General features: G+C 39.5%; 1 protein-coding gene across 7 annotated transcripts in view; it reads left to right on the top strand.

Annotated features, from left to right (window-relative positions):
• The window catches only part of Tmem135 (transmembrane protein 135), a 280,538-nt gene that overhangs the window by 152,691 nt on the left and 99,896 nt on the right, over positions 1 to 27,951 (top strand). For 5 of the 7 annotated variants that reach the window (NM_001013896.1, XM_087656459.1, XM_087656454.1 and 2 more), the window contains 1 exon segment: positions 15,533 to 15,598. The exons of 1 other annotated variant lie outside the window; for it this stretch is intronic. In NM_001013896.1, the coding sequence (NP_001013918.1) occupies positions 15,533 to 15,598 (66 nt within the window). 7 annotated transcript variants of the gene reach the window in all.

The raw sequence follows: 27,951 nt of genomic DNA, 5'->3' as shown, positions 1-27,951 counted from the left end.
CTGTTTTAATCTTTGCCTCTCCCTTCCCTGCCAAGGGTATTCTTTTTCCTCATTTAAAGAAGGAGTGAAGCATTCACATTTTGATCATCCGTCTTGAGTTTCGTTTGTTCTAGGGATCTAGGGTAATTCAAGCATTTGGGCTAATAGCCACTTATCAATGAGTGCATACCATGTATGTCTTTCTGTGATTGGGATAGCTCACTCAGGATGATATTTTCCAGTTCCAACCATTTGCCTACGAATTTCATAAACTCGTTGTTTTTGATAGCTGAGTAATATTCCATTGTGTAGATGTACCACATTTTCTGTATCCATTCCTCTGTTGAAGGGCATCTCGGTTCTTTCCAGTTTCTGGCTATTATAAATAAGGCTGCGATGAACATAGTGGAGCATGTGTCTCTTTTATATGTTGAAGCATCTTTTGGGTATATGCCCAAGAGAGGTATAGCTGGATCCTCAGGCAGTTCAATGTCCAATTTTCTGAGGAATCTCCAGACTGATTTCCAGAATGGTTTTACCAGTCTGCAATCCCACCAACAATGGAGGAGTGTTCCTCTTTCTCCACATCCTCGCCAGCATCTGCTGTCACCTGAGTTTTTGATCTTAGCCATTCTCACTGGTGTGAGGTGAAATCTCAGGGTTGTTTTGATTTGCATTTCCCTTATGATTAAAGATGTTGAACATTTCTTTAGGTGTTTCTCAGCCATTCGGCATTCCTCAGCTGTGAATTCTTTGTTTAGCTCTCAACCCCATTTTTTTTTTTTTTTTTTTATTTACTTGAGTATTTCTTATATACATTTCGGGTGTTATTCCCTTTCCCGGTTTCCGGGCAAACATCCCCCTCCCCCCTCCCCTTCCTTATGGGTGTTCCCCTCCCAACCCTCCCCCCATTGCCGCCCTCCCCCCATAGACTAGTTCACTGGGGGTTCAGTCTTAGCAGGACCCAGGGCTTCCCCTTCCACTGGTGCTCTTACTAGGATATTCATTGCTACCTATGGGGTCAGAGTCCAGGGTCAGTCCATGTATAGTCTTTAGGTAGTGGCTTAGTCCCTGGAAGTTCTGGTTGCTTGGCATTGTTGTACTTTTGGGGTCTCGAGCCCCTTCAAGCTCTTCCAGTTCTTTCTCTGATTCCTTCAATAGGGGACCTATTCTCAGTTCAGTGGTTTGCTGCTGGCATTCGCCTCTGTATTTGCTGTATTCTGGCTGTGTCTCTCAGGAGCGATCTACATCCGGCTCCTGTCGGTCTGCACTTCTTTGCTTCATCCATCTTGTCTAATTGGGTGGCTGTATATGTATGGGCCACATGTGGGGCAGGCTCTGAATGGGTGTTCCTTCAGTCTCTGTTTTAATCTTTGCCTCTCCCTTCCCTGCCAAGGGTATTCTTTTTCCTCATTTAAAGAAGGAGTGAAGCATTCACATTTTGATCATCCGTCTTGAGTTTCGTTTGTTCTAGGGATCTAGGGTAATTCAAGCATTTGGGCTAATAGCCACTTATCAATGAGTGCATACCATGTATGTCTTTCTGTGATTGGGTTAGCTCACTCAGGATGATATTTTCCAGTTCCAACCATTTGCCTACGAATTTCATAAACTCGTTGTTTTTGATAGCTGAGTAATATTCCATTGTGTAGATGTACCACATTTTCTGTATCCATTCCTCTGTTGAAGGGCATCTGGGTTCTTTCCATTTTCTGGCTATTATAAATAAGGCTGCGATGAACATAGTGGAGCACGTGTCTCTTTTATATGTTGAGGCATCTTTTGGGTATATGCCCAAGAGAGGTATAGCTGGATCCTCAGGCAGTTCAATGTCCAATTTTCTGAGGAACCTCCAGACTGATTTCCAGAATGGTTTTACCAGTCTGCAATCCCACCAACAATGGAGGAGTGTTCCTCTTTCTCCACATCCTCGCCAGCATCTGCTGTCACCTGAGTTTTTGATCTTAGCCAATCGCACTGGTGTGAGGTGAAATCTCAGGGTTGTTTTGATTTGCATTTCCCTTATGACTAAAGATGTTGAACATTTCTTTAGGTGTTTCTCAGCCATTCGGCATTCCTCAGCTGTGAATTCTTTGTTTAGCTCTGAACCCCATTTTTTAATAGGGTTATTTGTTTCCCTGCGGTCTAACTTCTTGAGTTCTTTGTATATTTTGGAAATAAGGCCTCTATCTTCAACCCCATTTTTTAATAGGGTTATTTGTTTCCCTGCGGTCTAACTTCTTGAGTTCTTTGTATATTTTGGATATAAGGCCTCTGTCTGTTGTAGGATTGGTAAAGATCTTTTCCCAATCTGTTGGTTGCCGTTTTGTCCTAACCACAGTGTCCTTTGCCTTACCGAAGCTTTGCAGTTTTATGAGATCCCATTTGTCGATTCTTGATCTTAGAGCATAAGCCATTGGTGTTTTGTTCAGGAAATTTTTTCCAGTGCCCATGTGTTCCAGATGCTTCCCTAGTTTTTCTTCTATTAGTTTGAGTGTGTCTGGTTTGATGTGGAGGTCCTTGATCCACTTGGACTTAAGCTTTGTACAGGGTGATAAGGATGGATCGATCTGCATTCTTCTACATGTTGCCCTCCAGTTGAACCAGCACCATTTGCTGAAAATGCTATCTTTTTTCCATTGGATGGTTTTGGCTCCTTTGTCAAAAATCAAGTGACCAGAGGTGTGTGGGTTCATTTCTGGGTCTTCAATTCTATTCCATTGGTCTATCTGTCTGTCTCTGTACCAATACCATGCAGTTTTTATCACTATTGCTCTGTAATACTGCTTGAGTTCAGGGATAGTGATTCCCCCTGAAGTCCTTTTATTTTTGAGGATAGCTTTAGCTATCCTGGGTTTTTTGTTATTCCAGATGAATTTGCAAATTGTTCTGTCTAACTCTTTGAAGAATTGGATTGGTATTTTGATGGGGATTGCATTGAATCTGTAGATTGCTTTTGGTAAAATGGCCATTTTTACTATATTAATCCTGCCAATCCATGAGCATGGGAGATCTTTCCATCTTCTGAGGTCTTCTTCAATTTCCTTCTTCAGTGTCTTGAAGTTCTTATTGTACAGATCTTTTACTTGCTTGGTTAAAGTCACACCGAGGTACTTTATATTATTTGGGTCTATTATGAAGGGTGTCGTTTCCCTAAATTCTTTCTCGGCTTGTTTCTCTTTTGTGTAGAGGAAGGCTATTGATTTATTTGAGTTAATTTTATACACAGCCACTTTGCTGAAGTTGTTTATCAGCTTTAGTAGTTCTCTGGTGGAACTTTTGGGATCACTTAAATATACTATCATATCATCTGCAAACAGTGATATTTTGACTTCTTCTTTTCCGATCTGTATCCCCTTGACCTCCTTTGTTGTCTGATTGCTCTGGCTAGAACTTCAAGAACTATATTGAATAAGTAGGGAGAGAGTGGGCAGCCTTGTCTAGTCCCTGATTTTAGTGGGATTGCTTCGAGTTTCTCTCCATTTAGTTTAATGTTAGCAACTGGTTTGCTGTATATGGCTTTTACTATGTTCAGGTATGGGCCTTGAATTCCTATTCTTTCCAGGACTTTTATCATGAAGGGGTGTTGAATTTTCTCAAATGCTTTCTCAGCGTCTAATGAAATGATCATGTGGTTTTGTTCTTTCAGTTTGTTTATATAATGGATCACGTTGATGGTTTTCCGTATATTAAACCATCCCTGCATGCCTGGGATGAAGCCTACTTGGTCATGGTGGATGATTGTTGTGATGTGCTCTTGGATTCGTTTTGCCAGAATTTTGTTGAGTATTTTTGCGTCGATATTCATAAGGGAAATTGGTCTGAAGTTCTCTTTCTTTGTTGTGTCTTTGTGTGGTTTAGGTATAAGAGTAATTGTGGCTTTGTAGAAGGTATTCGGTAGTGATCCATCTGTTTCAATTTTGTGGAATAGTTTGGATAATATTGGTATGAGGTCTTCTCTGAAGGTTTGGTAGAATTCTGCACTAAACCCGTGTGGACCTGGGCTCTTTTTGGTTGGGAGACCTTTAATGACTGCTTCTATTTCCTTAGGAGTTATGGGGTTGTTTAACTGGTTTATCTGTTCCTGATTTAACTTCGGTACCTGGTATCTGTCTAGGAAATTGTCCATTTCCTGAAGATTTTCAAGTTTTGTTGAATATAGGTTTTTATAGTAAGATCTGATGATTTTTTGAATTTCCTCTGTATCTGTTGTTATGTCTTCCTTTTCCTTTCTGATTTTGTTATTTGGACGCACTCTCTGTGTCCTCTCGTTAGTCTGGCTAAGGGTTTATCTATCTTGTTGATTTTCTCAAAGAACCAACTTTTGGTCCTGTTGATTCTTTCTATGGTCCTTTTTGTTTCTACTTGGTTGATTTCAGCTCTGAGTTTGATTATTTCCTGCCTTCTACTCCTCCTGGGTGTATGTGCTTCTTTTTGTTCTAGAGCTTTTAGGTGTGCTGTCAAGCTGCTGACATATGCTCTTTCCTGTTTCTTTCTGCAGGCAGTCAGCGCTATGAGTTTTCCTCTTAGCACAGCTTTCATTGTGTCCCATAAGTTTGGGTATGTTGTACCTTCATTTTCATTAAATTCTAAAAAGTTTTTAATTTCTTTCTTTATTTCTTCCTTGACCAGGTTATCATTGAGTAGAGCATTGTTCAATTTCCAAGTATATGTGGGCATTCTTCCTTGATTGTTATTGAAGACCAGTTTTAGGCCGTGGTGGTCCGATAGCACGCATGGGATTATTTCTATCTTTCTGTACCTCTTGAGGCCCGTTTTTTGACCAATTATATGGTCAATTTTGGAGAAAGTACCATGAGGAGCTGAGATGAAGGTATATCCTTTTGCTTTAGGATAGAATGTTCTATAAATATCCGTTAAGTCCATTTGGCTCATGACTTCTCTTAGTCTGTCTACATCTCTGTTCAATTTCTGTTTCCATGATCTGTCCATTGATGAGAGTTGGGTGTTGAAATCTCCCACTATTATTGTGTGAGGTGCAATGTGTGTTTTGAGCTTTAGTAAGGTTTCTTTTACATATGTAGGTGCCCTTGTATTTGGGGCATAGATATTTAGGATTGAGAGTTCATCTTGGTGGATTTTTCCTTTGATGAATATGAAGTGTCCTTCCTTATCTTTTTTGATGACTTTTAGTTGAAAATTGATTTTATTTGATATTAGAATGGCTACTCCAGCTTGCTTCTTCTGACCATTTGCTTGGAAAGTTGTTTTCCAGCCTTTCACTCTGAGGTAGTGTCTGTCTTTGTCTCTGAGGTGTGTTTCCTGTAGGCAGCAGAATGCAGGGTCCTCGTTGCGTATCCAGTTTGTTAATCTATGTCTTTTTATTGTGGAGTTGAGGCCATTGATGTTGAGAGATATTAAGGAATAGTGATTATTGCTTCCCGTTATATTCATATTTGGATGTGAGGTTATGTTTGTGTGCTTTCATTCTCTTTGTTTTGTTGCCAAGACGATTAGTTTCTTGCTTCTTCTAGGTTATAGCTTGCCTCCTTATGTTGGGCTTTACCATTTATTATCCTTTGTAGTGCTGGATTTGTAGAAAGATATTGTGTAAATTTGGTTTTGTCATGGAATATCTTGGTTTCTCCATCTATGTTAATTGAAAGTTTTGCAGGATACAGTAACCTGGGCTGGCATTTGTGTACTCTTAGGGTCTGTATGACATCAGTCCAGGATCTTCTGGCCTTCATAGTTTCTGGCGAGAAGTCTGGTGTGATTCTGATAGGTCTGCCTTTATATGTTACTTGACCTTTTTCCCTTACTGCTTTTAATATTCTTTCTTTATTTTGTGCGTTTGGTGTTTTGACTATTATGTGACGGGAGGTGTTTCTTTTGTGGTCCAATCTATTTGGAGTTCTGTAGGCTTCTTGTATGCCTATGGGTATCTCTTTTTTTAGATTAGGGAAGTTTTCTTCTATGATTTTGTTGAAGATATTTACTGGTCCTTTGAGCTGGGAGTCTTCACTCTCTTGTTTATCCATTATCCTTAGGTTTGATCTTCTCATTGAGTCCTGGATTTCCTGTATGTTTTGGACCAGTAGCTTTTTCTGCTTTACATTATCTTTGACAGTTGAGTCAATGGTTTCTATGGAATCTTCTGCTCCTGAGATTCTGTCTTCCATCTCTTGTATTCTGTTGGTGAAGCTTGTATCTACAGCTCCTTGTCTCTTCTTTTGGTTTTCTATATCCAGGGTTGTTTCCATGTGTTCTTTCTTGATTGCTTCTATTTCCATTTTTAATTCCTTCAACTGTTTGATTGTGTTTTTCTGGAATTCTTTTAGGGATTTTTGCGATTCCTCTCTGTAGGCTTCCACTTGTTTATTAATGTTTTCCTGTGTTTCTCTAAGGGAGTTCTTCACGTCTTTCTTGAAGTCCTCCAGCATCATGATCAAATATGATTTTGAAACTAGATCTTGCTTTTCTGGTGTGTTTGGATATTCCATGTTTGTTTTGGTGGGAGAATTGGGCTCCGATGATGGCAAGTAGTCTTGGTTTCTGTTGCTTGGGTTCCTGCGCTTGCCTCTCGCCATCAGATTATCTCTAGTGTTACTTTGTTCTGCTATTTCTGACGGTGGCTAGACTGTCCTATAAGCCTGTGTGTCAGGAGTGCTGTAGACCTGTTTTCCTCTCTTTCAGTCAGTTATGGGGACAGAGTGTTCTGCTTTCGGGCGTGTAGTTTTTCCTCTCTACAGGTCTTTAGCTGTTCCTGTGGGCCTGTGTCTTGAGTTCACCAGGCAGCTTTTTTGCAGCAGAAAAGTTGGTCTTACCTCTGGTCCCGAGGCTCAAGTTCGCTCGTGGGGTGCTGCCCACGGGCTCTCTGCAGCGGCAGCAACCAGGAATACCTGTGCCGCCTTTTCCGGGAGCTTCAGTGCACCAGGGTTCCAGATGGCCTTTGGTGTTTTCCTCTGGCGTCCGAGATGTGTGTACAGAGAGCAGTCTCTTCTGGTTTCCCAGGCTTGTCTGCCTCTCTGAAGGTTTAGCTCTCCCTCGCATGGGATTTGGGTGCAGAGAACTGTTTATCCGGTCTGTTTCCTTCAGGTTCCTGTGGTGTCTCAGGCAGGGGTCCTGCCGCTCTGGGCCCTCCCCGACGGGAGCCCAGAGGCCTTATACAGTTTCCTCTTGGGCCAGGGATGTGGGCAGGGGTGGGCAGTGTTGGTGGTCTCTTCCGCTCTGCAGCCTCAGGAGTGCCCACCTGACCAGGCGGTTGGGTCTCTCTCTCACAGGGTCTGGGAGCAGAGAGCTGCTGGGGGCCGGGATCCGCAGGTGTGGGACTTCCCCTAAACACAGAACGTGCCCGGTCCTAGAGGAATTCTGCTTCCATGTGTCCCAAGCTCACCAGGCAGCTTTCTTGCAGCAGAAAAGTTGGTCTTACCTGTGGTCCCAAGGCTCAAGTTCGCTCGCGATGGCTCAGTTCTTAAGATCACTGACTGCTCTTCCAGAGGTCATGAGTTCAATTCCCAGCAACCACATGGTCGCTCACAACCATCTGTAATGAGATCTGGTGCCCTCTTCTGGCCTGCAGTCACATATGCAGACAGAATGCTGTACATAAAATAAATAAATAAATCTTCAAAAAAAAAAAAGCTGTAAAGGAAAAAATATCAACTCACATAAAAGGTAAACACCTCAATAATGACATCAGTTATCATCTCAAGAATGACATCAGTTCTCACATTAAGAACACTAAATGCTAACAAACACATCGGATGTTATATTTCAAGCTCTGAAAAAACATAACTGCCAATTAAGATTGTTACATCCAACAGATCATATCAAAATTGATGGAACAATAATAATATTTTAAGATAAGTGCAAGTTAAAGAAATTCACGGTATCCAAGCCAGTACAACAGAAAATAATGAAGGAATGCCTTGCATAGAGAGGAAAGTGTGCAATTCAATTCATAAGTAGCAGACAATAGATTTTGTGAAAGTGATAGACTAACAAGGGAGAACTGGGGACTAATAATGTCCACAGAATAAATAACAATCCCTCCAACACCAGTGGTGGAGGAAGATACCTACTAGCAAAAAAGCCCAGGCTATAATAACACAAAAACCACTGGAGTCATAGAAGATAGCAAACTGCAAATATCCCCAACTATGTAAAGCAATGCTGAGCAGAAATGCTAACACAGAAGGAATCTCCCCATGTACTGCAGAGCCATGGTACCAAAGCCAGCATAGTGCTGGCCACAAGAGACACATAAACAGATTTCATAGAATAAAGCCTAGAATTTAACTCAGCTCCAGCTTCCTAATTTTTAGTAAAGTTTTAAAAAAAATACATTGGAAAAAAAACTAACAAAAACATCACGAGGTCAGCTTGATTAATAAGCTGATTCCAAGCTTCAATGGTTTTGTTTCTGCTGTATGTCAGTTATTGTAATGGAGTATAGATTATATAGTATTTGTTCATGCTGCTGTATTTGTGTATTTTAGAGTTTGTTAATTTTCTTTAGCTTTGGCTAGAATTCCCGAGAAAGCAACTTAAGAGAGGAAGGATTTCTTTTGGCTGAGCGTTATCGAGCATTTGTGCAATGGGTAGTTGACTTCATGTGTTGGGTCTTGCAATGAAGTAATATATCATGACGATAGATGTGTATGGAAGAGGCAGTGTGGAAATAGAGAATGGTATAACTTTTGAAGTTGCACCCACAGTGACCTACTGTTTAAAAGGAACATCACCTCTTATAGTGTTTAACACCTCCTAAAATAGCATAATCATTAAGGACCAAGAATCTAGCACCAGAGCCCACTGGTAACATTTTATATTTAAAGCCCAATGAAACCTCTGTTCTTAAATGTAGGATGTATATTATATATTTTTTACAAATTTAATTACTTATTATAACTTATTTCCAGGATTATTTTCATGTATTAAAAACTCTCAAAAGGAGTAATTATTACATGTTTATTCATACCAATGTTGATGTTAGCTTTTGTAGCATTGTGACTGAAAATACCTGACAGAAAACACTGAAGCCAGGGAAAGGTTTATGTTGGCTCAGTCTTCAGAGAAAATTCAGATCATCATGACAGAGAGTAGGAGTACAAGGTGATGTCGTCTTCACATGACAGCAGATGGGAAGTAGAGCTAGGTCCAAGGCTGAGCTAGTCTTCATGTTAGCTGCACCTGTTAGCCGCACCTCCTAAAAACTCCATAGCTTTCAAAATAGCACTAAGACCTAGAGGCCAATTGCTGAAAATACGAGCTACTGGGAGACATTTCTGGTGGAAACTGTAATAACCACTGTCCACTTAAAAACCAAGAAGAATTATCTAGAGACAGTCACCATTTCTTAGAACAGGGGCAGAGGAAGGAATGGGGTTGTTGAATAGTCATCTAACAACTATTTACTACATGGGCTGGATTTGTATACTTTCAAAAATATTTTAAATGACAAATCAGACACCACATTAAGTTGAGGAAATTCAGTTCTGTAATTGACAGAACTCTTGTTTCGAAAGAGGATTGAAGTAGTAGAACTCTTTATCTTATTGTTTTGTGCTTGTTGTCTTGTAATATTTTGCTTATTTGTTGTGATTAATTAAAGAAGATAGGATTATGGGGGAAATGGACTTTTCTTTTGATACTTTTTATTATGCTACAGGAAGACAGGAACATAACAGGGTACATGAGAGGTCACGTCACACTGAAGGGAACATGACAGACCTGTGTTTACAAAAGGGCGCTCTTCCTAGACCACACTGTTGCTTTCCTTTTGGAAACGAGCATCTGCCTATCATTTGCGTTCCTGCAGAACTCAACAGCCCATGTCTCTGAGCAGAAGTAGCATTCCTCACAACCTTGAACTGCTTCTGAACCCGTTGTCTCCATATGTCATCAATAGTTCCCGAGTTCTGAATGAAAACAGATTATGACATTTATGATGTCTAAGAAGAGCAAGATGATTTCATTAGCATGAAAGACCAGCAGACTATATTTTCAACATTTGAGATTGCTATAATACAGTCGGCATATATTTATTCACACTCTGGTTGACCACACGTCCCCAACCAGTATGTGAGCACTTACTCATACAGAACTTCAACTGCTGTGCAGTGTGGTAAGTCGTTGCGGGGTAGACTCAAGTGTGCCCTTTAAGCTTCTCACCTAACATATGTGGACTTGAACAAGAACAGGGCAGTGGCAAGTGCAGGTAAGACGAGTTTGCTTGTTTGCCTTGTGTAGCTCCTGAGTGTGGCGCTTCTTTCCTCAGAGTACCACACCAGAGCTCAGCTCCTTAAGCTGTGGTCACCCCCATGCATGTAACTAGACATGGGAGCTGCGTACATTTGGAAGCAGTAGAAATTTTCTAATTACTCAATGACACAAAATTAATTCAAAACAATTAACAATGAAGCCAAGGTATTTCTGGCAGTTTTTGTCTGTGTTGCCCATCATGACTTTCTGATTGTAAGCATGTAGACTGTGCACTGTGCATGCCATGGCACACAACACTAACATGCTACACGGAATGAGTGTGCATTGTGTTTTGAATCATACTGCTTTGACGGTACAAAGTTTTCTGCTGTGGCAGAGACACAGTGGCTTAATTATGGAAAGTAAAGACTTTGCCTGTCATTGCTCAGAATATAAACATCAAATTAGTGCATCTTTGCATCATATTGTGGTAGTGTGATTTACAATATCATTGTTTGAGTTGTTAAGTTGAGTTTGAAATTTACATGGTTCATACTCAACTCCTCCTCCTCCTCCTCCACCACCACCACCACCACCACCACCACGACCATAACCACCATTATCATCATTGTCCTTTGTACATATTATGCCTGCAGGCAGGAGCAGCAACAGCTGCTGTCTGTCCTCTTGTGTTACATCTTCTGTGTAGGACAAAGAAGTTGGGCTTCCTGAGCTCTGGTTAAAGGTTGCTGTGGCATCTTCTAGCAGGCCTCCGATTCCTTAGTCCTAGATGGGGCCAGTGTTCAAGCTCCTGGATGTGAAACCTCTGCGATGCAGGCCTGCAGGCCTGCAGGTGTCGGGAATTGCTCCAGTGACTAAGTCTTGTAATTTTTCTTTTTTGGCTCTATGGATTTTTAGCCAAGAGCTGAGCTTTCTGTTCTATTTTTACTATTTCCCTGTTCTTACCCCAGTTTTTTCTTGGTTTACTTATTCCTTTTGCTCCTTCTTCAGCTGTCTTCAATATCACTAGAGTTCACCAAGGCTTGGGACAACAAAAAGTTATAACAATTCTTTTATATAGCCCTTATTTTCACTAATGATCTTCAGAATTAGCTGCTCTCATTGCATAGTTTTCTGGAGCCGTGGATTGAATGCTAACACTTCCTGGTTGATTCTGGCATTTGAAAGTTCAGCTAGCTGTTTGACTACAGGCAGGTCTTTTGGTCAGGGACTGCTAGTGTAGCCATGGAGAATCCAACATTTGCCAGTTAGGTAATCAGATTGTCCCATCTTACAACATTTTTATATATTTGCAAGAAAAAGGAACATCAAAAGAATGAATATACTAAGACTTTAAAGAATTTATTACCACCTCTTGGTTTCTCAGTGCTTTAACAGTGTGTTTACTATCTGCCCAGTGCCCTAGCACAGGGACAGGCAGATCTCTCTCCTCTGTCTCCCATCTCTTACTTCTGTACTTATGAAAGACGTATTAAGAACATCTAATGATAGTAGGGTAGAGAGTTCTTCAAGTGGTTCCTCCTGCAGAAAATCGGATAAAAGCTTGAGTATTAGAAACAATAGGGAAACACTCAAAGGTTTATGGGAACTTGCCCCTTCCAAAGTAGCTCCTGGCTCTTCTATGTGGCCAGTTACTCATCCAAAATGAATGAATTTATTTATAATAATTTATATATGATAGCAATGCTTAAATTTAGCTATTAAAGGTATTAAACATTAAATATAAAATTCTGAAAATATGTAATTCAAGATTTAAATAACATGTGGATGGTATTGTCAAATTTTTTCAATTATTTTTGTTCATCTTCTAATGTGTCTAATTTAGAAGTTATACTTTCCATAAACATGTGTGGAAGCATTTTACATGGAAGCATTTTATGTGTACATGCACATATGCGTATATATGTATATGGCATGATACCCTCTGCAGTTTCAGCTATTCTCTGGAGTCATAGGACATATCCACCCCCTGGGTAGAGATCACCAAATGGACAGAGGGCAACATTAGAAAATCAAGGATAAAGAAAGTCCCTTGCGATTACTACTGCTGTTTCTTCACTGCGTTCCTATAGGTGTTTTTGACAGGCCCACATGCACACACAGGCACATACACTCATAGTCTTAAACTTAGAATTAATCTAGGATTTATGAGACTGGGTTTCTTATCTAGCATTATGATTAAAAAGTATTTTTTCTTGATAATATTTTAAAATAAGGATACCCACCTCTAGTCACATAGGAAATACCAAATGAATACTCAGTGTTATTCCTCTCAGGTGGAAGGGGACCCTAGGAGTGGGGCAGTTTTAAAAACAGTTCCTGCGAAATAGGTACAAGTCCTGACAGTCTTCTCTCTTAGCCACTTCCCTCCCACACTTGTTAGCACTGGCTTAGGTACAAGTAAATTAAACCCTTTAGTAGAGGTCAGAAGGAAGCTGCACACTCTAGTGCTTTCCAGCAGAATCCAGGGCAGCTTAGCCTTACTGACAGAACGCTGCTAGATTGAGTCATATTTAAAACATCGGTGGAAAGAGGTAGCAAAATCTGTTCATTTAGGTACTGAAGATGAGGTTTGGATAAAGTTCACTTGGATACTAAGGAGAAAGAATTTTGTCTTCAAATCATGTCTCCTTAGATAGCTCTCCCTTTTATCTATGGTTTGAGACATAAAAGTAATTTGATCTGGTTTTGAGAAACCATTGTTGACTTTATCTCAAGCTATTGCCTGCTACATCCGCCTTTCCGTGCCTCCTCTATGAAATCACCTTCCTGAGTTGTCTGGCTTTCACAGAAACTGGAAGACGTATGGCACACCGCTGCATGCCGAGAGTAGAATACAAGCAAATGCGTCATTGGTGACAGTTTTACAAGTAGATCTTTCAGCTAGTTTTATGTGCTTCAGTAAAATCTATCAGTGAACTCATTGATGTATAATTTATGTTGGGAGTATGTGAATAACTCCTTTCTCAACAATGGTCTACTTTGAACCTCTTATCAAATTATATTGAAATTGTGTGCATTTTCATGAATAGATTTTAGTTTTTTAATTATTTTTTTGTGTTCATGCTTGGATGTCAGTTCCTCTGCTTCGCAGCGCTATGAGTGTTGCCTTGTGCGTAGGAGCTCTAAGATTGTGACCTTCCATCTAAACAACCGCAGGAAAGATTGTTCTTCCTTACAGATTGCATTTTACCAGTTAAGTCCAATTGAGACTCCCACCCATGTCCCATATGACCTGTGCTTTGCCTCCACAACTTGTAAGCTGCCCACCTCCCTTGTTGTAACTCTAGATTTAGTCCAACAGCAATGCATGTTCTCCCAGCTCGGCTGGACTTCATTCCCCGGGCCACCTCCCTCTCTTCCCATTACTGTCACCCTCCTTAAAGTTTGTATTTTTGTCATTTTCACAAGATTATTCTATCTCTGTTCAGAGAAGAAAGAGGAGCAAAAGGGATTGGATAAAGCAGAGATAAAGCAGGGAAGAGGAGGGAGAGTTCAGTTTTATTTATGTTTTCCTTGTAGCACCATTTATAGCTTTGTGCATACTTGTAACCCCATCCTCTGCAGGTTTATTCTTGCTCAGTTTCTATACTCCCTCTGTTCCTCCTTCCTTTCTGGCCTCCCACTTTCTACCTGACATTAAGGACTCGAGCTGTGGATTTCAAAAGATTCCGTGACTAACTCAAAGCCCTAGATCTGGGCCTGAGCAATAGTTGGACCGGTCAGTCTGCCAGCTCTCCTAGACCTACCTGCAACACTAGGGCGAGCTCTCCAGCGTTGCCCTGGCTAGCTTGCTCAACGTTACAGCAAGCAACAGTTAGGCAGAGCCAGCTCTCCTTCTCTCATGTGCCCAGGGCTGGTTTACCTGCCCATGCCAGCAGGGCTGGCTCTGTTGTGCTGCCCATGCTAGGTACTGGGTTGGCTTGTTCCTGCTCTCCTGAGTGCTGGAGCTCATGAAGATGTACATCTTAGATATAAATGGTCAGGTAGAAAGTCCTACAGATCTAAAGCTGTAAAGTCTCCATGACACAGGGCAAAAACTGGGTATCCTTCAAAGGGGAGTCCTAGTGAGGATCCAGTATTGCTAGTGTAGCACAAGCCAGAGACCTCAAATCAGAACAATGACTCATTGCAGGGAACCTTTACAAGTAAAGAAGTGTGGATAAAAGAGTATTTACTGTGGGGCACACTGAGACACACTATAGCTTCCATGATGTGACGTTTTTTCTTTTTTCTATTGGTAGTTTGGTTGCAAGGATGGAGAACAGGTACAAAGGGTCAGGCAGATGAGTGGGATTGGGGTGCATTGATGTGAAATTCACAAGGAGTCCCTGCAGTCAGCTCTTCACTAACTGGTACATTGCTGTCATTAATTGTCATTGCTTTGGGTGTCTGAGACTCTTGTCAGCCTCTTGCGTGCTGGGCTCTCATATGTTCACCTTCATCCCCACATTTGCTCTTCCTGATTCAGTTGTGGCTGCTCTTGGCTTTGTGCTGTAAAACATGGGAACTTGGCTAAGATGTTCGCATCATGGAAACACCCAACATGTACTTAAAATAGAATTTAATGATCACCAGATCCTGTTCAAACTTACCTTGTAACTATTATTTATAACAAAGCAAATCTACGGTTTTTCCCACCTCACTTCTAGTTAGGAAGTTTTTAATGAGTTTTAGGCTTTTTCTATAAAATAAAGTTATTGTAATTTTATAGGCATTAAGTATGTAAATTACTTTGGATGTAAGTCTTCCAAACACAGGAGCAGAAGATGTTTTTGCATTTATTTGTGTCTTAAATTTTGAATTTTGTTGTTTATAGTGCACACTGTTTTTAACGTCCATGATTAAATTCATTTGCTAAGATTTTAAATTTTAATGCCTTTGTAAATGAAATTGTTTGCTTAATGTCCTTTTATGATTTTTGCTAGTTTGTAGAGATCAATGACTGGGGTGTTATCTCTACATTTCTAAATTAATCCTCCCTGACCCACTGTATTTTAAAGTAGACAAGTGGTTTGAGTGAATTTGTTAGAAAATAACATTCAGAATAACCAGCAGCTTCTAAATTGAATACAAAATGTTAAATTTTGCTAAGGTTACACTTCTCTAAGTGAACATATTTGAAATGCTGATGCACAGGATCCAGCATGTAAATAACTTAGGAACCTTTCACATAAGGTCTTTAAAGTCAGAAGCCTGAAAACTGTTCTGGGGATAATTTAGAACTTGTTACTCCTTTGTGTCCTACATTTCGCCTGAAGGTACTGGGTGTGTTACAGCATTGGCGTTGTACAGTCTTGGGTGAGATATGCAGTTGTGTACACATCATGCACTTAGTTATGTATATCTTTCTGTTTATTCACAGGCCACAGAAACACTATTTAGAATGGGTGTTGCAAGAGGAACCATCACAACATTAAGAAATGGAGAAGTAAGATGAGAATCTTGATATAGTTATGCCTTGTTTATTATTTTTGCGTTAATTCTTGGTTTGCAGTATCTACAATATATCCTGTGGGGATGGTTTTCTGTGATGCTCTGTGTAACAGAAATACTCAATGGACAGAACATTGTACTTGATGTACACATCATCATTGCTTCTGCTTAGTGGAATCAGAGCTTAGGTTGAAAATGAATTGCTGAGTCATTTAATCTCTGGTTCCTAATTTCTTTACTTTTAAGAGAAGGTGGCATCTCTAGTAATTTTACATAGGCATTTTAGTGAAAAAAATCATTTGCCTTTTATACTTCCTTTTTTGTCAAAAGAAGGATTCTCACTCGCATCCAGGGGAGACTACAATCTGAACTCAGTGCCTTAGAACTTGGCCATCTTGACAGCCGTGCTTCCTTCTTATGTCATACAGAACTGCTACTAGTTCCTATGATAAAATTTAGAGTATTTAGTCTGTCTTCATTGGCAGAGAGAAAACGGGAGGGGGAGAGATGTGTTTGTTCTGTCTTACTGAGTCAGTTCAGTTAAGTCGTAGGCTATAAGTTTTGATGGTTCTCTGTGTCCATGCCAGTTAAAAGTAGTCTATCCTCTGGAATAAATTCCTATCAAACTTAGCAGCAGCCTGATGGCTACGCTGTCTTCATCTTCATTTCTTCCCTTGGTAACACAGACTACGCTGCTGGTGAATGTAGTATTTTGTTGCTTTATTCTTTCTGTTTTACTGGTAAACGCATAATGATAAAATAGTGTTTTCTATCCTGGAATTAAGTTCTTTGGTATTTAATGTAGTATTTCTAATTGAGTAAGCTCAATATTTAACAGTGGAAGGGACTAACAGGAAATTGGAATTATATACCTGTATGATTATAATTTGGGTTGGTTTGTATATTTGTTCATTAAGAGCAACATGGCATCATTTAAAATTCCTAGATATTTCATTATACATTGCACATCACTATATTAGCATATTTTATTGAAGAAATCCCCCATATCCATAATAAATTGATTAGTGCTATATTAATAAAGGAAACTTTATCTGCCTAGAGAGCCTGGCAATGAATTTCAGTTTTATTAGTTATTGTATGCTTATTCAGAAGGGGTAATAATGTACTTTTGTACTTTATCTCCTGTCACATAGGAAGGCTTTCTAAGCAGTTACTTGAGTGTGTCAGTATATACTGGGTATAAGACTAGACTTTATTGAATGGGCGGTAACTAGTATGCTGGTTTTCCAGCCATTCTTCCCTTTCTACTGGAAGTTACTGCATATGGCCAACCTGGATTAACATTGGACCAAGTGCTTAAGCAATCTGTTCATCTGTTCTTAAAAATCAGTAAGATAGATATTAGTTTTCATATTTTAGGAGCTCTGAAAATGGAATGTCTCATTTTATCAAGGAAATTATTGAAGGGCTTTGAATACTATGTTACAGATTAAATGTATGAAAGACATTTTGAGCAGCAGAGTGCTATGCTATATTTTTTTAAGCTCCATGGTAATAATATATGGGAGAAATTATCCTTTCATATTACAGATAGCACGGAGGCTCAGGTCAAGTAGGTAGGAAATAGGAGAGCTTATATTGGAACCAGTCTCTGAAACCTACTCTCTCCCCTATACTATTTGCTTCATATGGTTCTTGTTGAATTTATGATCATATTTGAATATTAAACAATTGTATTTTTGCTAAAATTTTATAAGATTAATCAGCAAACATTTTTATGTATTCTAAATTTCTACTTTTGATGTGTATAGAAAACTATGTGGCTTAACCTAAGCAGAAAAACAAAGTATTTACTCCTTAATAGGTTGAGCTAATTGAAGAGCCAGCTGTGGGAAATTCTTTGTAAAATCTATAACAGCTAAAGCAGACTGTGTTAGAGATGGTTTCTTCTGTAAATTTATATATAAAGAATTATGTTTTTAATAGCTTAGGGTGAGAATAAAGCAGGGATTGGTGTTTTTTATGACCTTTAATTTGTAGGCGTTATTTCATTTACTGTGGAGTGTGCCTGGGTACAGCATGCTGTAGCAAACACGTATGCATAGAGCGTATGAATGACAGAGACCAACTTGTGTGTTTGGCTCTTTCCTTCCACAGTTTTATGGGTTTAGGAACCAAACTCAAGGCCTGAGCCTTGCACAGCAGTGTCCTTAACTGTGGCACTGCAGTGTCCTTAACTGTGGAGCCATCTGGTCAGCCTCCACATGGTTATTCATAAAGTTCTGAAAGGAAATAAAGTGATTGACTACCACAGGGAGTTTACTTTAAAATTCTCGGCTTCGGTTAAATGCTTCATCTCTGATAGACAGTTGGAACCATATATCTATTATTTAATTGATAGGGTATCATTATGACAAGCGAAATGACTTGCTATAGCAATGGTTCTCAACCTTGCTAATGCTGCAGCCCTTTAGAACAGATCCTCATGTTGTTGTGACCCCAGCCATTAATTAATCTTGTTGTTACTTAATAACTATAATTTTGATTGTAATATAAATAATCTGTGTTTTCTGATGATTTTATGTGACCCCTGTTAAATGATCATTTACATCCCTCCAACCCAGAAAGGGGTTGTGACCCACAGGTTGAGAACCACTGGTCTTTGGTCTTTAGTCATGCTGAATTGATAAATCTTTTGTGGCTCTATAAATTTTTTGCAGCATTTAAATAAAAAAATCATCTATTTACTTTCATTTAATGAAAAAAATCTCACTTTAAATGACAGTTTTTGGCATTGCATTTGAAGTGTTGGTAGGATTGATTTTCTGACCAGAAAGACTTAATTGTGCTTTCATTCAGAAGTCACTTGTTGACTATTCGGTATGACTGACATTATCTCAGGTGCCTGTCGTCTGCAAGTGAGCGAAGTGGGGAACAGTCCTCCACTTGGTGAAGATGCATGCTAACCTAGCAATAACTTACTTTTATTAGGGAGGACTGTTAAAGCAGACAAAGAAATCAGGAACTACCTACTTACCAAACTTCAAAATCAGGCGCAAGCAAGTCTGTGGTTTGCAAGTAAAAGTAATTTAAATCACAGTGGTGTTCAGTTAGTGGTTTGCCAAGGAGATGCGTCTTTACCTGTGCCTTTATGCTATGCATGAGCAGGACTGAAGGTGAGGATGTTGAAAGACAGTCAGTCTGAAGAGAAGCAAGGTGGAGAGCTCTGGAGAGCCACGGGGGACACATAACTTTAATTGGTGAATCCAGAGAAAACATGAGAGGAGGTTGAGTGTTTGCTGCAGTAACCTTTGTTGAGGTTTTATATTCTAAGCACATTATAATAAATCTCATTTATACACCAGAACGACTTTCCTTACAAAGTGTTATGAGGAGAGATGGGAGAGATATTTATGCCCATGCTACCCAAATCATTCCACAGATGCAACAATAACAGCAAACCCCAGAAAACCCCAAAATACCTCTGAGCACTAAAGATTCATCAAATGGAATGGAAAAGTAGATATACTACTTGACTTCAAGTATGCTGCAGAACTGCAGTCATCAAAACAGCACCTACTGACATAAAAACAACACATAGAGCAATGGAGGGGAGCCTGGAGGTAAACCCACACACTGACATCCAGGTGATTTTGACAGGAATTCACACTGAAAGGAACAGCCTTCCATAAATAGATACTGGAGTAATTAGGTATTCACTTGCAGAAAAATGAAACAAGTTCATCCACCAGTTATAAAAATCAAATACAAATAGACTAAAGACTTCATTTAAGCCCCCAAACTACAAAACTCCCAGGATTCATAAGGAACTCCTGTACCAGAAAAGCAAGTCAATATTGATGGACTTGGAAGCCAGTGTATGCCCATGCTACCCAAAGCATTCCGCAGATGCAATGAAGTACTTATATGCCAGTAACACTCTTCAGATAACCAGAAAACAAGCAACAATAACCAAACCCAGAAAAACCTAAAATACATTTGGAGTCATAGAAAACTCTCAGCACCAAAAAGCCCTATCCTCAGAGAAAACCCAGTGAAAACTTAGTAAGAAAGTGTACAGTGAGTGAGTACTGGTGAAGATGTAGTCCTACACCGTGACCCCCACGTACACACTACTGGTGGGAAAGTAGATTGCTATCACCACCTTGGAACATGGAGGCTCCACAGTAAACTGACATGACCCAGCAGTCATACTCCTTGATATTTAGCCAAGGCAAATGAAATCCACATGTTGAAGGGGCATGCACACCTGTGTGTTAACTGTAGCACTCTTTGTAAAAACCAACAAATAGAATCCAACAGATAGAGTAGTACCTGCCTGTTGAGCAGTGGAGGAAGGACTGTGGACCGTATAGATCAAAAGAATACTACTTGATGAAAATCAACAGACCCCTTAATTTGTGACAACAGGAAGAGAGTTGGAGATGATAATGCCAGGTGCCATTACCAGACACAGAATGTTGAGCATCACATGTGTCTCATGTTAAATCATTAAAAAGTTGGTCATAAAAGATATTGATCACACAGAAACTGAGAATAGATGGATATAGTTAATCAAGGGGAGGGGTACAGTGGAGGGAAGGATTGGAAAGCTTGAACAATACGGATTTAATAAGAATTTCTGGAGTACTAATGTGCAATAGTGAGACTATAGATAACACTAATATACTGTATATTTTAAAAAACCACAAGAGCCTTGAAAGTCATTACGATAAAGAAATGATTAATGTTTGAGAAGGGAGGGATACTTAACTTGATTTAAAAATTAAATAATGTGGTCATGTCTTGAAACATCACTTTTTGGTGAGCTCTTTAATATGCACAATTTTTATATTTTAGATATCAATTGAGAATTACAAGAAAAACTAATAACTATCAATTTTATTCACTTAGCACTATTATTTTTGACAAGAACTTCTAGGTTAAGAAGGCAAACCTTACATTTTCTTGAATTTCCTGTATGTAGACTTACGCTCTGTGTGAACTTCATTGAGGTCATAGTACAAGAATTAGAATCATGTCCTCCTTCTTGGCTTAAGCAGCCTCTTGTCACAAAAATCTTGCATCTGAGTACACCCAGTTTCTCTTTCTGGCTTTTCTAGTTGTGTCTACGGGAATATACTTAATTTCTTGCCATTGGTATTCTGAGTTTTGAGAATGTGGATTAGATGAGGTTTATAGTTCTGGATAGCTTTAACATTTTCTCCTTCTAGGAAGGTGTATATGTCCTGTCCGCCTCATACATTCAAGTTTAGGTTACCAGCCTTGTCTGTCCATGAGAATTGCTTTGAAATGCTACGAAGTTACAAGGCTGGGCTAGTCTAGTATATATATCTTATTTTAAACTGTAGATTCATTTCAGTGCATAGCTGCTTTCCTAAAACGTCTTGAAATGTCTTTCATTTTTTTACTTTTTGACCTTAAGAAGGATAATAGTTTAAGATAATATAAGGAAATAACAAAACAGAGTGTATTTTAAAGGTTCACTACATAAAGAAGAATACAGTGGTATGATTTGTTGCTGATTTGACAAGGTGTTTATGGAGTTTGACCCTTAATCTACTTGTGGCATTTGTCTTAGTGTCATTTCCTGTTGCTGTGAGAAAATACCCTGGAAAAAGCAACTTAAGACAGTATTTATTTGGCTTCCAATTCCAAATTATGGTCCATTGTTGCATAGAAGTTAAGGCAGCAGGAAGTTGAAATGGCTGGTTGCATCATATCCACAGTCAGAGAGAGAGAGAGAGAGAGAGAGAGAGAGAGAGAGAGAGAGAGAGAGAGAGAGAGAGAGGCAGGCTAATAAATATGTGTGTGCTGGTGTTCAGCTCCCTCTCCACCTTTCAGTCAGTTCACTGTACAGTCCATGAGATGGTGCTGCCTACTCACATAATTCTCGTGAGAGCATGTCCCTCATGAGGCTCCCTTCTCAGGGGATTTCAGATTATGTCACATTAACCATTTACAACAAGTTTTTCTACTTGGCTTCCTGGGTGGGAGCCTTTCTTTTGTAACTCTCTAGGAGCCTGCTCTAATAACTAGTGCAGGATACTCCACTGTAGAATAGGCACAGCATGGGAATCCCTTAGCTGTAGACCTGTGCTTCTTGAGGCACGAGCCTGGTTGGTGATAGGGATCTGAATGTCTGATGGACAGATCTGTGGGTGGATTTACCCAGGGCTTCTGTGGCAAATGCTGTTTCATTTTAGTTTAAGACAAGCAGTAATGTAAATATCCTTATTGACATTTTAATGTTTAAATGTTAGTACTGTGTTAATTCAAAGATTTGGTGCTAGGATCCACAAGAGAGGGAACTTGGATTTGTCTTTCTACATCTGGGTTACCTCCCTGAGTATAGTTTCCAGTTTCATCCATGTACCTGCAAATTTCATGATTAATATTTCATTACAGATTAATAGAATTCCACTGTGTGTATGTATGAGATTCTCATTACCTTTCCTAGGTGTGGTGGAGAGAACTGCAGTGACCATGCCTAAACAAGTGTCTCTGTAGTAGGGTATTGAATCCTTTGGGTATGTGCTGAGGAGTGATGGTAGACCCGTTTTTAACTTTGAGAATTCTCCTCATTGACTTCCATTAGGGCTGTACCAATTTGCATTCTTACTAGCAGTAGATGAGGGTTGTCTTTTCTGGCATCCTCTCTAGCATTTGTTGCCAGTTAATCAATAATCTTAATCTTAGCCATTATGAGTGGAGTAAGACTAAATCTCAGGTGAATGAACAAAGTGTTAGTATTACAGACAGAGGTGGCTTTGAGGTTTGATGACAACAGAATGCCAGTAATAGGAAGCAGATATTTTTAAAAAGCATCTTAGAGAAATCCGACCTGTGACAGTAATATCTAGTGCTTCGTCTCTTCCCTTCTTCTCCAGAATAACTGTTGGTTGCTTGTAAGATCTTCGGTGCTTTTAAGTTAGTAACAAAACCAACCATGTAAGCTTCTAGAGTACCTTATAGTCCAAGGGTTGAGCCTAAATTTTGTCACATGGAACCTTTTCACTCAGTGTCTTCTCTGAGATAAAAGCATTGTATCTTGAGAAATAAGATCATGTATGTCTAAGGCATCTGTCACAATGTCTAGTATGAACTAAATAGATTAGATTTGTCCTATGCTAAGTTATAATTATTTTCTTTTAATTGTTTGAATGTCTTGTGGTAATTTTTCCTAGTGTGTAAGTTGAGAGTCCATAGTGAGAGAATTTAAGTGATTTGATCCATAGCTGTGCTAACAACAGTGCTCTGCTCCCTATCGAGTAGTCAATTGCTTCCTTGAAAGGCATGCTCTTTAGATTGGCATGTACTGGTGTGCTTGCAGTGTGTGTTCAGTTCCAAACTTCCTATACTGACTCAACCAAATCCTGCTGATTACATCTTTGTTTTTATACAAGCAATAAACAAGTCAGGAAGTGCTGGTCAGGAAGTGCACTGACAGAAGAAAACTGACATGCAAAGAGCGCTCTACACAAAATAGACAGAGTTACTGCATGTTGAGTACCCAGTTCCGAGAAGTGGAAAGGTTGGTCAAAGGTCCCACTAGGGTGAGACACTAACCTTCCATGGACGCAGGCTTTCTTTTCTGTTGATCCAACAAAGAAAACTGGATTCCTGGTTTTGTAACATAACCTTTGATTTTTTTTTATTTTTAATAACAGGAATGAGGTATTAAGACACACACACTCTATCTATCTATCTATCTATCTATCTATCTATCTATCTATCTATCTATCTATCTATCTATCTATCTTCTCTTTCTTAATTTATTAGTTTCTTCTCATTTGCCTGTACCTTCCAAGAAAAGAAAATTAAAAACAAAAATTCTTACCTTTTTAGAATGTTCCCAAATACCATATTCATGATGGTTCTTCTTTTCTTCTGGACTTATTTATTTCCAAATTATTCTTTTGGAAAGCTGCACAATAATTAGATTTCTATCCTAAAAAAGTTATAATGTACTTAATAGGATCTAAAGAAGGGCAGATGTAATAGTATAGGTTGTGGTCTAGAGACTATTCATTTTGTACAAGAGTTGTTACGCAGATAATTCCAAAACTAGTTTCTGGAATGTTTTGGGAATTATAAAACAGAAAGTTTTAAATCAGTAAAGTTTGCTTGCCATCACATCTAGGGATGCAGTGTCAGTCATCACATCTGGGGGTTGCAGTGTTAGTCATCATAACTGGAGTTGCAGTGTTAGTCATAACTGGGGATGCAATGTTAGTCATCACATCTGGGGGTATGCAGTGTTAGTTAAAACATCTGGGGGGGGATGCAGTGTTAGTCATCACATCTGGGGGGGATGCAGTGTTAGTCATAACTTCTGGGGGGATGCAGTGTTAGTCATAACTTCTGGGGGGATGCAGTGTTAGTCATAACTTCTGGGGGGATGCAGTGTTAGTCATAACTTCTGGGGGGATGCAGTGTTAGTCATCATAACATTTGGGGGATGCAGTGTTAGTCATAACATCTGGGGAGGCAGTGTTGGTTTTGCAGTGTTACTGTGGTGACAGTGTTAATCAGCACATCTAGTGCATGCAGTTCAAAGAAGTCTAAGGACTGAACACAGATTTTAAATACCTTTTCTTTATCAACTATGTGAGTGACTTTCTGTTCTGAAGTAACACTCTTTGCCCACAATGCACATGTGATCAGGCTTCCCTGGCTCCTAGGCTCCAGTAACTTTGCTCCCCGAGTCATCTGAGTAAGCTGAAGGTACAGGTGTACCAGATACAGTAGTCATCTCTACCATACAAAACATCCTCATTTGCTCATTAAACCTAACTGCTTTTGATTCTAACATAAAGTAAATGTCTTAACCTAAGAAATTTCTGACCAACTACCAAACAGTTAGGTTTTACTTTTTCAGAAATTGGAAGGATTCTTAAGATAGTATCAGCTTGTTTTGATCCTAATACCAGCCTTAGGCCAGGAGACTAATTATTTCCATATAGGTAATGCTAGTCCCTACTACTTCCTCTCTGCCAGCCTCCCTCTAAACTTAAACTTGAATGCATGCAGAAGCAAATGTGGTTGCAAACATTAAAACGTTCAGGGCTCATTTTATTTATTTATTCTATTTTTATATTTTTTCCTCCATCTTTATTAACTTGGGTATTTCTTATTTACATTTAGATTGTTATTCCCTTTCCCAGTTTCCAGGCCAATATCCCCCTTCCCCCTCCCCCTCCCCTTACCTATGGGTGTTCTCCTCCCCATCCTTCCCCCATTACCACCCTCCCCCCAACAATCACGTTCACTGGGGGTTCAGTCTTGTCAGGACCAAGGGCTTCCCCTTCCACTGCTGCTCTTACTAGGATATTCATTGCTACCTATGAGGTCAGAGTCCAGGGTCAGTCCATGTATAGTCTTTGGGTAGTGGCTTAGTCCCTGGAAGCTCTGGTTGGTTGGCATTGTTGTTCATATGGGGTCTCAAGCCGCAGGGTTCATTTTAAAATTCAGTTCTTTAGATATACAGAGGAAAGTTTCCTTTGTATAAAATGCACCAAACTAATTCTAATTTTGTGTGTAATATTAGAATAAATTGAGCAGTAATTAGATCTTTTGGCTTATAGAAATACATGTTTGTCTGGCTGCCTGGCTGCCTGACTGCCTGCCCCCATCTGTCTGTCTGTCTGTCTGTCTGTCTGTCTGTCTATCTATCTATCTATCTTAATTCATTCTTACCTCTCTCCTCTGTAAGTGAAGTCATGTGTAGTGTCAAGTACTATGTGATTTGGTTTAGGGAGGCAGGTCAAAAAAGACATATGGATTTAACAGTAAAGAGGTACCCTTAGGGGGCCCAGAGGACCTGAGTTCAATTCCCACCAACCACATATGGCTCACAACCGTCTGGAATGGAGTCCAACACACTCTTCTGGTGTATCTGAAGACAGCAACAGTATACTCATATACATGAAATAAACAAATTCTTAACAAAAAAAGGTGCCTTTAATTTCAGACAGAAAAGTACATAGATTTCTCATGACTTAGATGTAAATGAGATGAAAGCTTATGGGAAAGATGGTTAAATGGCTTGAATTGATAACACAGTGTTAAAAATGCTTGGTTCACTGACGTTGTGCAGGCTTTAGTATAGGAGCTGGAAGTTAGATTACGGTGGGCTGGGGAAGATCATGAGAGCAGAGCGGGTGAGTAGACATCGTGAAGTCTCTTTTTAGGGAGGCGACTTCAGGAACAGCATAAGAGATAGATAGCAAAAAGGGGAAGCACAGGGGTTAAAAATCTATAAATATAAACCTTCTAATGTAAATAATGTTCCATTTTCTTTGCTTATTACATGACATGTTATACCAACTATAACTGAACACAAATTTGCCAAATATATGTGTGTAAGCGGTATATGTTTGTTTATGTGTACTTCTAGTGTAATTGATGGGGCTTGTAAGATCATATGAACATGGGAAGAACAATCCCAATGAGTCTCGAGGTCCTTGCTATTGGTAAGGACAAGGAGGACTTTGTCTGCACCCAGAGTTTTCCATGTCAAACCACCTTAGCACTGTCTCCCCACTCTTTTTTCCTAAATGACAAATTGGCATGGTGTATGAATTTGGTGTGACTTAAGTATTAGTTTCTTAATATGTGATGGAGTGTTCTCATAGTAAAACTTATTTTCAGTGATTATATATTAAATATCTTGTTCATAGTGAGATTATAGGAATATAAGATGTGATTAAAAACAACTTTTTAAATGCCTCTTGTAATCTTGAAAATGTGACCACTTTTCAAAATGGATTTGGTAATCATGACAATAAAAATTACCTTCATTGAAAGTATACAATTTAATGATTTAAATTTTTTTATTTTTTAAAATTTTAGTTTTTTTAAATTTTATTTAATAATCTCTTTTTTTCTTTATACTCCAGATTTTATCCCTCTTCTGGTCCACCCTCTGACTGCCGCGTCCCATACCTCCTTCCCCACTCCCCAGTCTCCACAAGGTTGTTCCATCTCCCATTCCCCACCCCACCAGACTTTCCCACGCTCCTGAGGGTTAGGTAGGTGTTCTCTGAGTATAATCTTAATAATTTTCTGAAACTTTTACACACACACACACACACACACACACACACAAAGATACACACACATATACTATATACATATACATATATATACACATATACATACACATACACATACACATATACATATATATATATATATATATATATATATATCCATCATATCCCCCCAGAACTTCCTATAACCATTAACAGATTCACTTGCCACCTCCCCACCTCTTTTCTACTTCCTTTTCTCTTTATATTATGACGCTCTGTGTCCAATTTAATTTACTCATATAACTATGGGTAGGGGACCATCCAGTGGGAGGGTGGTCAACGTATCAGGGACCATGCACTTAAAGAAAGCCGACTCTGCCTATCCCCAAGTCCATTAACTCATTAGCTTCCCAGTTGGGGTAGAGGTCTGTGAGCCCTTCCGATTCCATGCCAGAATGGTGACTGGCTTCATCGTGTGCCTCACAGCTGCTGTTGCTCTGACCACTGCACATGTCTGCCCAGTTTCACTAAGAGCACTTGTTAAGGAAACTGTGACTCCCCATTCATTGCCTCGTCACCCTTGTGAAGACGCAATTGACCATAATTGTCAGGGTTTATTTCTGGAACTTTTGTGGTTCTGATTATGTAAGGTAAGAGCAAGCACAGTGCTTCTCTCTCCTACAGATTACAACTGAAATCCCTGGACAGAGCACAGAAAGCAACTGTTTGAAGTTCCTGAGGACTCAATAGCAGTGGAAGGATTAGGAGGCACATCAAAGCTGAAGGGCCACTAATGCTGGAGAATATCTGCCCCACCTCATTTAACTCTCAGCTTGGACTCCTGAGTGGCCCCTATTCTTGTTCTGCACAATGGCTAGAAGAGTAAAGTGTGCAAGAGAAATCCTGTCTGTGTTCAGAGGACTGGAAAGGATGGCCTCTCAGGACTGCCTGGGTGGGGAATTACTGATCCTTCTTTGGTTTGTATTTTGGGTTTTGTTTTTCTCTTTTCATAGACCCCTGGGGGACCCTAATCTTGAGCCTACCCTTCTGTAATGGTGGTCCTAGTGGAAATGCAGAAATCTAAAATTCTGAAATATAAGAATTTTGTTGTTGTTGTTGTTGTTGTTGTTGTTGTTGTTGTTGTTGACAAGACAGATTGGAAAAGGGACTTCTGAGATGCAAAGAGCACTGGGAGAAGGTCAGTTCCATCTTTCTTTCCTTTTTTCCTTTTCTTGGAACCTTGAAGAGAGACATGCAGTTTCAGGAAGCATATCACAGTGTGAGGAATTTGTAGACAGTGTCAAAACGGGGCTGGGAGACAAAATATGGG

The sequence above is a fragment of the Rattus norvegicus genome, chromosome 1 (genome assembly GCF_021556685.1).
Source record: "Rattus norvegicus strain SHRSP/BbbUtx chromosome 1, alternate assembly SHRSP_T2T, whole genome shotgun sequence".
In the NCBI taxonomy this organism is placed as follows: domain Eukaryota; kingdom Metazoa; phylum Chordata; class Mammalia; order Rodentia; family Muridae; genus Rattus; species Rattus norvegicus.
Note: the sequence above shows the minus strand (reverse complement) of the source record. Positions and strands in the feature narration are given on the sequence as shown.